An 11,148-nucleotide genomic window follows, 5' to 3' on the forward strand; every position below is an offset into this window, starting at 1 on the left:
AGAGAGAGGGGGGGGAAGGAAGGAAGGGAGGGAGGGAGGGAGGGGGAGAGAGGGAGACAGACAGACACACACACAGAGAGAGAGAGAGAGAGAGAGAGAGACCCCAGCCCCAGCCCACCTGCAGGGCGGCGAGGTCGGCGTTCTGCTTCTCCTCCAGCTCCTGCAGCTGCTTCTCCAGGGCCTCGTTCATGCCGCGGGTGGCCTCGATCTCCAGCGTCTTGGCCTTGAGGAGGCGCCGGCTCTCGGAGACCTCGTCCTTGGCGGCGCGGACGGCGTCGGTGTTCTTGGCGGCGCTCTCGGTGAGGACGGTGAAGCGGCTGCGGAACCACTCCTCGGCGTTCTGCATGTTGCGCGCGGCCAGCTTCTCGTACTGGGAGCGGATGTCGCGCAGGGCGGAGGAGAGGTCGGGCTTGGCCGAGACGTCCATCTCGACGGAGAGGTGCGCGTACTGGATCTGGGCCTGCAGCTCGGCCAGCTCCTCCTCGTGCACTTTCTTCAGGAAGGCCAGCTCGTCCAGCAGGCTGTCGATGCGCTTCTCCAGCTCGGCCCGGGCCAGGGCCGCCTCGTCGGCGCCCTTGCGCACCTCCAGCAGGCGGCCCTCGGCGTCCTCGCGGCTGAGCACCTCCTCCTCGTAGCGGGCCTGCAGGGCCCGCAGCGTGTCCTCCAGGCTCTCGCGCTCGCCCTGCAGCGCCTGCTTCTCGTGGTTGGCCTCCTCGGTGGCCAGGCGCAGCTCGCGGATCTCCTGCTCGTAGAGGGCGCGGAAGCGGGACGGCTCGCTGTGCTTCTGCCGCAGCACCATCAGCTCGGCCTCCAGCACCTTGTTCTGCTGCTCCAGCTCGTGCACGCGCTCGATGAAGCAGGCGAAGCGGTCGTTGAGGTCCTGCAGCTGGGCTTTCTCCTGGCTGCGGATGGTCTTCAGGTCGTTGCTGATGGCCGCCACCTGAGTCAGGTCCAGGCTTTCCACCGAGGGAGGCAGGAGCAAGGAGGAAGAAGAGGAGGTGTAGCTGCGCCGGACCGAGACGGAGGAGACGGGCGCCGAGAGGCTGGAGTAGGTCGAGCGTGCAGCTCCATAGCCGCCGCCGCCGCCACCGACGCCGCCGCCGGTGCTCCGGACGCTGGAGAGGTGATGCACCCGGGGCGCGCTCTCCACGAAGCGCCGCTTGTAGGAGGGGAAGTACGTCTCGTAGCCGAAGGTACTCATGGCGACGGCTCGGCTGTGCCTGATGGGCGGGGAAGGGGAGGAGGAGGGAGGACGCGAAGCTGCCACCTGGCCGAGGGAGACCGCTCTGCGGCTGGGCACTGCCGCCCGCCCCTATTTATACCGCCGGGGAGCCTCTGACGCAGCACCAGGCGGCCCCCTACCCAGCCCTCGGGCCCAGCGCCGAGAAGGCAGCGGCTCTGCGCAAGGAAGGAGGAGCTGAATCCGCGCTGGCTCTTTCGCTCAGCCTGGAAGATCCTCTCCTTCGCTCTCCCCCCACGCGCCCCCCCCCCAGCCTCCACTAGACAAGCAGCTCCACCCGTTCCTCGGCCAGCCTCGCCCTTCTTGAGCCGGTGCCACTCCGCGCGATCCGGTCGCCGCCCTCGCCGCAGCCAGCTGAACCGGGCAGCCGTCCCTTCGGCCAGGAAAATTCATTCCCTGCCGGCCCTTTCTCCATCCCTCTTCCCTTCCCTGGGTGCAACCGTGGATAGTTCTCAACTGACAAACGGTTCGTTTAGCGACCGGAGTTCCAAAAAAAAGCGACTTAGTAATAGTAGTAAAGTTGGAAGGGACCTTGGAGGTCATCTAGTCCAACCTCCTGCTCAGACAGGGAACCCTATACCATTTCGGACAAACGGCTGTCCAGTCTCTTCTTCAAAACTTCCGGTGTTGGAGCATTCACCGCTTCTGGAGGCAGGTGGTTCCACTGGTTAATTGTTCTCACTGTCAGGAAGTTTCTCCTTAGTTCTAGGTTGCTTCTCTCCTTGGTCAGTTTCCACCCGTTGCTTCTTGTCCTGCCTTCAGGAGACTTGTGAGTTATGACCGTTTTTCACCCTTATGAGGGTTGCAGCATTCCCCCACGGTCACGTGATCAAAATTCAGATGCTTGGCAACTGGCATGTACTTATGATGGTTGCAGTGTCCCGGGGTCACGTGATCCGCTTCGGGCGACCTTCCGACAAGCAGAGTCAATGGGGGAGCCAGAGGGCTACAGAGGGCGGACAGGAAGTTGGTCATGCTGGGAAGATGACTGACATAGGAAAAGGGACAGGCAGAAAGTTATGCCACGTGGTTTGTTTGGGACTCGACCTTTTTAGGACTCGTTGCACCTCCTGGTACCAATTAACGTGTACTGAAGCACCACTGTATGACCGTTCCTTGCACTTATGACCACTGCAGCATCCCCAGGGTCACGTGATCAGAATTCAGGTGCTTGGCAAAGGGCATGCATTTAGGATGGTTGCAGAGTCCTGCAGTCACATGATTGCCACTTCACCACCTTCCCAGCCAGATTTCAACCTATAAAATCAAGGGGAGGAGCCAAATTCGCTCAGCAACCATGGCAATAAATGTCGTAAAAAGGGGTGCCTTAACAATCGCATGGCTTAGCAATAGAAATACTGGTTCCAGTTGTGGTTGGAAGGCAAAGATTACCAGTAGTTCATGGCTGCTTCTAGATCCATGCTAGAAGAAGGAGGTCCTTCCTTTGTCACCATCCATTAATTAAGTCATATGGATGGCTTATTCAAAGCAGTCCCAAGCAGTGGACCGTGACAAAGTCTACAATGTCCATTGAGAATGGAGCAGAGTCCAAACAGGGTCTCTTGGTTCATGAAACCAGTGTGGGATACAGGTTTGAATATTGGCCTGAAACTAGGAAGGTGGAAATTAAGGACATTGTCTGGTGGAACCAAATTTGGTCTGATGACCAAATTCTTGGTGGTTTTGTTGGCAGCATTATCAAAATGACTTGCAATTGGCATCCAGATTTTTTTTTTAAATTTCTGTCCAATATTAACCATAAGCACAACCCATCTTTCAAGGTTCTTAGGTTAAAATTGACTTTAACCTAATCTAGAGATCTCCCAATCAGCTCCAGCCCTGTTTATCTTCTCAATTCAGAGAATATTGCCACTTGTTGACATGTCTCAAGACAATTCGATGGATGGATGGATGGATGGATGGATGGATGGATGGATGGACGGACGGACGGACCTGTAACAAGGCTGCTTTCATTGGTTTTGACCAAAGGGAAAAGTGCAGCTTTTAAAGGCAGGAAACCTGTGGAAGATGAAAAGACAAAGAAGACAAAAGAGAACAGCTTTGTAATGTTCTCGAGTCATCTTTTCTGACTTGCATTGATCCCTATTTGTCTTTACTACAGGGATAAATGCAAGTCATCCTTTCTGATTGGCATTGGTCCCTGCTGCTTCTTTTTACTCAAGTTTAGGCTGAGAAGGAACTTTTCCCCAACTCATTGTCATCACTGAGCAGCGATTAGCTCTCAAGGCTGACCAGCACCCTATTCTCATTTTCTTCCACTGGGTGTCTTTCCATCACTATCCCCTCTTAATTTTTTATTTTTTCTCTTTTCCCTCATATTCTTTTAAAAAAACTGGTTTACAAAGAACAGGAAACTTGGATCAAGGAAACCGTAATTGCTCCCCTCATGTAACATGCTATGACCCAACAGGTCATACAGTATATACCAGTTGAAATGGGCTGAGCGGGTTCACTCAACATGCTAAGACAATGGCTGTTTTCCCCAACTTGCTGTACCTCCAACTATCTAGCTCCATTTGAGCCTAATCTAGTACAAAGGTATTTCCATCTGAAGAACAGAACAGAATTACAGAGTTGGAATGGTCTTCTGGTCCATTCCCCTGCTCAAGCAGGAGACCTTATACCATTCCAGACAAGTGTCTGTCCAGTTTCTTCTTTAAAGCCTCAGTGATGGAGCACACACAACTTCCAAAGGCAAGCCGTTCCACTGGTTAATTGTTCTCACTGTTAGGAAATTTCTCCTTAGTTCTAAGTTGGTTCTCTCCTTGATTAGTTTCCATTCATTGTTTTTTGTCTTGCCTTCTGGTTCTGGAGTCTTCCTAATATCTTGGGCCACAATACCTTTGCTGACTGACCAACCAAATCTCCATCTTCCTAGCAATGCTGTTTAAGGTTATTGTCTTCCCACAGGTAGATGAGCTACAGCCAATTTACAACTTTTATTGTTTGCTTTTTTTAATTAAAAGCTTCACTTGCCACACATTCATGCACCTATCCATACCTATTTAACTCAAAGCGTTAGCTGGTTAGGCTTGAATGGAGTTTCATAAATATTATGTTGGGATGCTCGCTGTCTACTCTGCCTTGTTCTGTTTGATGTTTCCATAGAACTGTAGTTTATATAACTTCCAGCAAGAGTTGACTCATTCCTCCTCAATCTAAATAGCAAGGAAATAAGTATTTCTGGTAGGCAGCTAATAAGAAACTATGTTGTGTTTCCTCTGAGACACTTTTATAGACATGATATTATACATCCATGTGAATTATTTATAGTGAGCACACAAGTTGACAAGGGACGGAATGAAGTCTTAAAGGTTATTCATGAAGCCTCTTAGTGTGCAAGCTAAATAGAACAGGAATGAAAAATGCATGAACACATAACAGCAGAGAAAATAGTTTAAAATGTAAAAGCTAATATTTTAGGCATTCAACCACCGTTGCTCAACTGATCTTGTAAAAAGAAAGTAACGTCTGCCCCCTTCAGGTTTACGTTTTTCACCAGCTTTCAAGGTTTACCAGTGTAACCTTTTTACTATTTGCTTTGTTCTAGAGGAGATAAATACAAAGCCATCATTACGAGGCAGTTGTTAGCAGAGAAATGCAAACATGAATTGCAAATCAAAGTTGAGAAGACTGTATCTACTAGCACAAATTGGCATTAAGTTTCTTATGCGTTCCAAAAGCTCTAATTCTAATCAGGCTTAGGGGAAAAAAAGCAGGTGAAAATGAGAATAAAATCTGTTGCAACACATCTACCTTTGCTCCCCCAAACTATCTCACTGCTGTTTTCCCACACACAACTTGTCCTCATTTAGCAGCGTGGTGTAGTGTTTAGCAAAGAACCAGTGGCTGACACACTGTAATAAATCTCATATTTTTGTGGGGGAAAACAAATAAGTACTAATTAGCTCAACTAACAAGCCTTCAAATTCTTCCACGAAAAAGAAATTGGGAAGGTGCTGAATGCCTTGCTAAGCTATTTATCCAGCTAGCGTGATGGGCAATTACCTGTTTGTGGCTGCTTGGGGTACAGGTATTTTTGGGACTCCTCAGAACTTCCCAGAATCATCCACTGCCAAGTCACCAAAGTGGGTTTAAACAGTGGGGTCCTTGGTGTTCTCTGAGCTTGATGGTTTTCTTGCAGATGTTTCAGTGCATTGATAATGTTACCTAGTTTGGAAATGAAATGTCTGCAAGAAAGCCACCAACAAGCTCAGAGAACACTAAGGATGAGAGAGAGAGGGAGGAAGGGAGAGGGAGAGAGAGAGAATATTCATAGATTGGGTAGGATAGAGAGAGGAGGGGAGAGAAGGAGAGATAGTCCTTCCGATCAAGCTTAGTATTGATCTGCAATATCTCTCCAGGGTTTTAGCCTAAGGTTTTATCCAGCTGCTTGCATGCAAAACATGATCATCCACTGAGTTCTTTTCCCCATCCTCCACTCTGTTCATGGAAAGCCTATTTGAAATTTTAATACTGAATATATACTTCCGGGCGTGCAAGCCCTGGGATAGCAGGATACCAGCAACATCTGTAAAAAGTGTCTCCAAGGTCCCTTCCAACGCTATTATTCTTTGTTTTAAATGGGAAACAATATTAAAATCACCTGCTGCATGTATGCCACTTTCAGAATGATGCAAATAAAATTGGTTCGGTTTTGGCACACCCAAAGCGCCGAAGGCAGATTCACTTATTCGGAAACCTGTTCCCTCTTTCCAGACTCCCCACATTTTGCTGATGCCAAGCCAATGAAGCTCAGCAGCTGTCATTTCCTTACAAGGCAAGCCAAATCCCATGCCTCAGCATAATAATATCAATTTTCCTATCCACCAAACAATTTAATCTGATTAGAAGACTGGAGAGAAAAACAGCTCTTTCACGGAAAGTGTCATTGAAATCTTAATGGGCAAATCCTTTGTGCTTGTTTATACACTTTCACAAGGCAAATTCTAATTGGTAAACCTCTTTTTTTATTTTATTTTATTTATTTTTTGCTATTTTACCAGCATTTCTCCCACTTTGTATTTTCAGTTCTATGTGCTAGAAGGTAACTCCTGCACTACTTGTATATATATGTGCGGTTCCCAATTCCATAATGGGCAGGACACCAGGCCGCTGGCAATTTATAACTTTCATAATGTCATCAGAGGGAGCTCTGGAGGCTGTGAAACACAGAGCAACACAACCTTCCTGCATTAGTGATTAAGGGTAATGATTTTCATGCATCACAACATTTATCCCTTTTACAAGTGGCAGATATTAATGATTTTAGCAAAGACTTTGTCTTCTTGCTCTCCCCGTTTTAATTGTTTAATTGTTCCTCTGGAATGAAGTCTCCATTTGGAGGCTTCATTCCAGAGGAACATGTGGCCCTCCAGATTTTGCTGAACTGCAATTCCCAACATCCTTTTCTGTTAATGAGACTACTGTCAACGCTGCTAACATTGGATGTTCTTGCTTTGACAACATATGGAGATGCAGCCCTTTTCTTTCTTATGCTTTACTCTTAGAATTAGATGATACTGGGAAAGGAGGAGGAATGTGATAGGAGTTAGTTAGACATAATAATATTGTAGTAGTGTGAACCCAGGACTTTTGAAATAAGAGATGATAAGGAATGGCTGGGTTGAAGTAAAGGAGGGAAAGCCTGCATTTCAAACTAATTGGAGAATGTGATTTATGACTGTTAATTAGAGGAGGGAATTGTGTTTGATACTATGTGCTAAGGGGAGGGGAATCCAGATTTTGGCTTCGAAGCTATGTCACTCGAATAAAGATTCTTTAAGGTAAACAATGTCTCAAAGTTCTTGGAAGAGTTTCATCTGTTGGAACCATGACAACTGCAGTACAGGGATTGTTTTAAATGACAGTTCAAAACCCCAGGAAACCAGAGATTTCTTCTCTCGTTGTGGAGCTTTCCTTACTTGTTTTTTTTTTGTGTGTGTTATCGTTGGTTGCACAATCAAGCCAGATGTTTAGACTGGATTTGGGATTGTTATCTAACTATCATGTTTTTCAGTGTTGTTGTTTGCTGGTGTAAGAGGTCTCATTGCAGGATGTAAGCTCTTCCAAGTAAATCTGCCTTTTGCAGTTGACTGATGGTGATTTTGTCAATGCCGATGGTGTTCAACTGATGCTCCCATTGTTTTGGAATTGCATATTATTATTATTATTATTATTATTATTATTATTATTATTATTATTATTATTATTATTATTATTATTATTATTATTATTATTATTATTATTATTATTATTATTATTATTTTAAACCAATCTCATTGCTATATTTTGAACCTGCTGGATCCATGGTTGTCTTTTTGAAATTATTTTTCTATACGGAAGTTTTCGAGTTTCAATAGTACTCACTTTGAAGAGTTATTTTCAAACTGAATACTAAGCCATAAGTATGCGATATATTAATATATAGCATTATGTATCTCCCATGGATGGGTTAGTATGTAGAAGGATTGCTGATGGGCAGCTTTGCTCAAAGGATTATATGTGTAGGGGCAGAGCTAGGGTTAGTTATACTCACTAATTGAAGAGTGGAACTGATGATCTGTACGATTATTTTTGATTTCCTGATTCTAAGAAAGGGGCGATATAGCTGTGGTCTTCCAGCTGTTGATGGATTACAATTCCCAGCAGTCTTTGCTAGTCTAGCCAATAACAAAGGATGCTGGGGATTATGGTTCAATTATATATGAAAAGCTGAACCTCAAAGCCTCTGCTGTAGGAAAGAATCTGGATCTTCTGTTCTGGAAAATAATCTGATGAAACATCTACACACTAGGGGTCTTCAAACTTGGCCCTTTTATGACTTGTGGACTTCAACTCCCAGAATTCCTTCCTCAGCCAGCCACACTGGCTGAGGAATTCTGGGAGTTGAAGTCCACAAGTCATAAAAGGGCCAAATTTGAAGACCCCTGATCTACACAATCAAGTAGAGAAATCCTAATTTCAAAGTGGCCTACCTATGACAGAACATGATAAAAAAACAGAGAACCTTGTAATGTGCACTCTAAGGAAGAGTGTCCATTTTTGTCTTGGTTAGTCTTACTGAATATTGCTAGGCAAGAGGCTTTTGTACATTTGGCAATGAAAGCAGCAACAGAATGATGAAATTGCAATAGACCGAACGCAGAATGACTTCCATCAAGGGCATTCTAGCTCCTGAATCAAGCAGCCCATCAATTATTCATCCCACGTTGATTCTCCTACTTCTGAATTCTTGCCCAAACCCATTTCTTTTTTCCACCCCTGGATAATGGAATTAGTAAAGAGTTTAGAAAATTGGAGTTCATGACCCCTGGGAGAGAGGCGGCAGGCAGACGAAGTCTTGAATTGTCTTGCGAGCTTTGCAAAGTCATCCGAGTTTGGATCATGAAGAGTCCACCTAGAGACTAGAGCAGGGGTCTCCAACCTTGGCCACTTTAAGACTTGTGGACTTCCCAGAATTCCTCAGCCAGACAAGCTGGCTGAGGAATTCTGGGAGTTGAAGTCCACAAGTCTTAAAGTGGTCAAGGTTGGGGACCTCTGGACTAGAGAACAGCTGATGCTACAATGTGCTGAAGCTCCCAAAGAACTGTCTTGTTCAAATATTCAAAACTGCATGCAGGTAGTCCTTAGCTAACAGTCACAATTTCTGTGGCTAAGCAAGGGGATTGTTAAGAGAATCATGCCCAATTTTATGACCCTTTATTAACTGAATCATTGCAGTGGTTAAATGAATTGTGCAGTCTTTGAGGGAATCCAGTTTTGCCCATTGACTTCTCTTGTTGAAAGCCACTTGAGAAGGTTGTAAATGGCCACACCCCACCAATGGCATGCAGCCCCAGGAAATGTCCCCCGAAGGAAATTTGGTTCTTGGACCAAATAAAATTGCAGCCTTGAATGTTCCAAAGGAAACCAGGCATTCATTTTAATTACTCTGGCATCTCAACAGGATGTTGTTGCCGGTGAGCAGATGGTAATAAATGTTGTCTTCCGAAGGACAATCTGGTTGACTGCCCAACAATATAAGTGGAAAAAAAAATATGAAGAATTGCTCCAGGGATAATTCTTTTTTTTTCAAAATGCATTTCTGGGATGATTAGCTTCTTCCTCGATTGCTCGGCTGTCAGAGTTGAGATAGGAAACGTCTGGCTCTTTGTAGGCAGCTTGTAAATGCATACCTTAAAGTGCCCCTTGAAGGATAAGTGCTTAAGAGATTCCCGGATTCAATTCTACTCTCTAAGAACACCCAGTGGAGCCAGCTTGCCAACTATTAGCAAGTGATGTGGCGTCTTACAGATGGGGCCTTGGAGGAAAGCTGATGGGAGATGAATATAGGTAGTCCTTGACTTGTTGTTGTTAGTTGCGAAGTCGTGTCCAACCCATCGCGACCCCATGGACAACGTTCCTCCAGGCCTTCCTGTCCTCTACCATCTTCTGGAGTCTATTTAAGTCACTGCTTCAGGGACTCCATCCAGCCACCTCATTCTCTATCGTCCCCTTCTTCTATTGCCCTCAAACTTTCCCAGCATTAGGCTCTTCTCCAGTGAGTCCTTCCTTCTCATTAGGTGGTCCTTGACTTACAACCATTCATTTAGTGACTGTTCAAAATTACAACGGCACTGAAAAAAATGACTTAGGAATGTTTTCACATTTATGACCATTGCAAGGTCCCTGGGTCACGTGATCCCCTTTTGCGAACTTCTGACAAGCAAAGTCAATAGGGGATTCACAGATTCACTTCACAACTGTGTTACTAACCTAACAACTGCAGTGATTCACTTAACAACTGTGGCAAGAAAGGTCGTGAAATGGGGCAAAACTCACTTAACAACTCTTTTGCTTAGCAAGGGAAATTTTGGGGTCCATTGTGGTCGTAAGTTGAGGACTGCCTGTAATATATGATTTGGATTGAATCCAGGCCAAGGGAATACTGCAGATGTCATGGCTGAAATATCTGGCCACGTTTTTAGACTTTCATGAAGCTTCCTCTGTCAGTGACACTCTCCTGTTTGTCCTGATAAACAGTTCTGGGGAACTTGACAGCTTACACAGTATTTTTTCCCAATTATTTATTGGGTCTAATAACTGTGAATACTTTGGTTCTCGTATCAGTTGATATCCTGTATTTTTCCCTTATGGACCATATAAGTATAATTGCTTTTTATATTTTAAAAGAGAACATTGGCAGGCCATTATCTATAAATAGACTTAGCCAGGGCAGAGAAATTAAAGTAGGACAAACCCATTGAAGAGACAGAGGTGGTGCCTTTATAAAAACAAGCTAGCAAATCATACTGTAATCTAGCACCTAAGCCATTTTATGAAGGGGGGTTAACATTTTGGAGAGGGGAAAATAGGCAAGTTAACCATGATTACCCTGCTACACAGAAGAACACATCCAATGTATCACATCAAACCTGCACTGCAAAAAAAAGATAGGTGTTGACCCAGAATTGTTGTAAGAACTTAGAAGAAGACATAACTAGCTGGTTATGGGCTTAACCAGTTCTCTACTCACAAACCTTTTGGTGCAGTGTTGACTTCCGTTGCATTTAAATCTAAACTAAGAGGAACTACAGTGGTACCTTGGTATTCTACTGCTTCAAAATTCATTGAATTTGGTAGTTGACGCATTTTGATGTTGTCCTGGTATTCGTAGTTTCTTTGGTATTCGGTGCGCTGCAAAAGGAAGAGGGGGACGGCTACAGAGGATGGACAGGAAGTTGGCCATGCCAGGAAGGTGGCTGACATAGGAAAAAGGATAGACAGAAAATTCTTCCTGGCCAATACAAAGGGTCATGTGTGTTTGGTACTCATCATTTTTAGTACTTGGTGTACTTCTCGGAACCAATTAACACTGAGTACCAAGGTACCACTGTCTTAAAAGA

At 45.2% G+C, this 11,148-nt stretch overlaps 1 protein-coding gene across 1 annotated transcript in view; it reads right to left on the minus strand.

Moving 5' to 3' along the window:
• Nucleotides 1-1,201, minus strand: part of NEFL (neurofilament light) — a 7,237-nt gene extending 6,036 nt beyond the window's left edge. The window contains exon 1 of the mRNA XM_029286671.1: nucleotides 119-1,201. Coding sequence (XP_029142504.1) covers nucleotides 119-1,201 — 1,083 coding nt within the window. The remainder of the gene's footprint in view (nucleotides 1-118) is intronic.
• Between the last annotated feature and the right edge of the window lie 9,947 nt (nucleotides 1,202-11,148).

Source organism: Protobothrops mucrosquamatus, unplaced genomic scaffold (assembly GCF_001527695.2).
Source record: "Protobothrops mucrosquamatus isolate PMUCROS unplaced genomic scaffold, P.Mucros_1.0 scaffold4497, whole genome shotgun sequence".
In the NCBI taxonomy this organism is placed as follows: domain Eukaryota; kingdom Metazoa; phylum Chordata; class Lepidosauria; order Squamata; family Viperidae; genus Protobothrops; species Protobothrops mucrosquamatus.